The sequence below is a fragment of the Sphaeroforma arctica genome (genome assembly GCF_001186125.1).
Source record: "Sphaeroforma arctica JP610 unplaced genomic scaffold supercont1.1856, whole genome shotgun sequence".
Taxonomy (NCBI): Eukaryota; class Ichthyosporea; order Ichthyophonida; genus Sphaeroforma; species Sphaeroforma arctica.
Window position 1 is genome coordinate 7,161 of NW_014038702.1, and position 2,482 is coordinate 9,642.

At 43.3% G+C, this 2,482-nt stretch overlaps 1 protein-coding gene across 1 annotated transcript; it reads left to right on the top strand.

The window, feature by feature from the left end:
- Positions 1 to 485: 485 nt before the first annotated feature.
- SARC_11748 (hypothetical protein) lies at positions 486 to 1,000 on the top strand (the record flags this gene model as incomplete). The annotated part of the gene is made up of 1 exon (XM_014294161.1): positions 486 to 1,000. A coding segment is annotated over exon 1 (412 nt), but the record flags the coding sequence as incomplete, so codon positions are not given.
- Positions 1,001 to 2,482: the final 1,482 nt, after the last annotated feature.

Sequence of the window (2,482 nt, forward strand, 5' to 3'; positions counted from 1 at the left end):
CACTTGTTCTGGGCCTACCGGGTGTGAGACGCAATGCTGTGCGGCAACAGGGAGCTGTCCTGCAGGTCAATCAAAGCCAGCTGACGTGACTACCTCAGTGCCGCAACACTTTGTTTCAAACTCTGTCCCGTCAACGGATACCACTAATACACCAGTCTCAACATGGAAGTACACCATAGCCATTGATACCCCAGTCCAGCCGGTTGGAGAAGATTATATATACTATGCGAATATTCTCTTCTTTAATGATGGCGGAAAGTCTTATGCCACCTATAGTGGTATTCAACCAGGCTATGACGGAGCAGCAGCTGTTCCAACACCAGGTGTTCCCTCTTTCCTTTTCTCTGTTTTCACCGATCAAGCTAATGTGTTCGTGGTGCGGCCGGTGCCCGACGATCCCAACTTGAAATGTAAAGAGGATTCGGATGGAAGATTTGGCGTCTCTTGCTTGATTCCACTGCCAAATGTACAAGGTCGGGAATATACTTTTCTTCATGAGAAGGTCGCAGCTGAATCCACGGCCACCACGAGTGTCTGGCAGGGTACGGTGACAGACGGTGTCACAGGCATTGTCTCGACGATTGGGAAATGAGTGGCTTCATCGAGAAGTATGTCTCAGAGACAGCCACCCCGACTTGTGGCAACATGGTTGGGCCTCCAGTTGATGCTCGGTTCACCAACTTTGAGTTCGGAGGCTTGCCAGCGGCACCCATACAAATCTCAGCACCGGGACAAGCAAGTATCAATCGCTGCAATTTGGCACTCGATGTAGTGACCCCTATTAACACAGGATCAGACTTTACAATCCAGACCTCAGTGATGGCGTGTATGCCTACCCCACCCGAACTGACGTGCAGAACTGAAGGATATTGTGTTCTATTTGAAGGGTATGAAGGAGATCCGGAGCAGGATGGCTCTACGTGCGACCTGGGTCAGGGTCTTGCCACTAGCTGTGCGAACGCTGTTTGCTGTCAGGATGCCACTATTACTTGCGATAAGTTTACAGGTTGTTTCTCACATACAAATTTAGGTTCTACTGAGGTCGTGTACCGGACCCACAGAATGTGCTTCTACGTGCTGTGCCCAGTAAACCCTAAAACTAAAACCCTGAAACCCAACGTGAATTCGGACTATCATGTTTGAAGTGATGAATAGTGACCCACCTTATTGTAGTTTTATATAAAAATATCACTAAACACTTGTGTGCGCACACACCTTCCTTGGCGGGGTGCAGCAGTAGCATGTCATCGGCATACTCGGTGTCGTGTTCTTTGAGCAGTTGCAATATCTTTGTTCTGGCCTGACTTAGTTCTAACATGCGTGGGCGTGTGCAATCAGTGCGGGAAATGATGTCAATCATTAGGAATAATATTGTTCTACCGCGCAAGAACAGATATAATAGAGGATTCTGCGTAAGTAACAAAATATCGTGACCAACACAATCCTATGAAGAAATTCTGTGGTTATCTATAGTCAGGCGCCGCATAACAGCAAATTCCGCGTCGTGTGTCTCATTTATCATAGGACACATACCCTCTGTGCGTAAATTCTGTGGACCTCCTGTGGCACTGCCGCATATATATTCGCACAGACGCATTAGATCAGTACTGACGCGTAGATACTCATTCCTATACCACAGGGTACATATATCCAACTAAATATCCAGCAACGTATTTAATCTTTGGCTATGTTTGCGTTTAACTTTTACTTTGGACAATTTGAAAATAACTTCTCTGGAAATTGCAAAAACAATGAAAGCTTCACCATCTCATTTTGACGATGGGATATAAATATTTAGATATCATAAATCGATCACTATATATATATGTATGTATATATATAATAGCAGTAGGCTATAAACAGTATACCGATCTCCACACAAGTTAAATGAGGCTAATACGAAACTCACGGACGGTGCGTAATAGGTATAGAATTAACTTAGATACCTGATTTATTCACTTGCGCACGGTCATATCTGGAACATAGAAAAAATCCAACCGTATGCACACATTGTCACTCAATATAAAAGAAGAAACAGGACATACGGCACAGCTGGCACCATGACTCGGGCTAGTTCAGAAAAAATATTTTGGTACTTGGCCTGGGCTATAAGTGGTGTATTTTTTTCTTCATAAAAAGATTAAAGTTCATTTTGAGGTCAGCATTTCAGTGTTATATCTCGTATCCTATAGAGCAAGTGAAGTATAAGGTGAAGTATAATGAGATTCCTAGTAGAAAGTAATAATGGTTCATTATAATGAGCTTAGTTTCTACGCAGTCGAAATGTACAGGTGATATCTAATCATCTTAAGCAAGTCACAAAGAGGGACACATTAACAGCCTTGTAAATAGTTGTGCATGATTGATTGTGATTATCCCCATCGTGTATGCCAATACCTTTCGGAGAATAAAGGAGATCGTAGTTGTATGTTAGCGAATTTGAACTACAATCGAGAGCGCAATAACATCACAATAGATATAA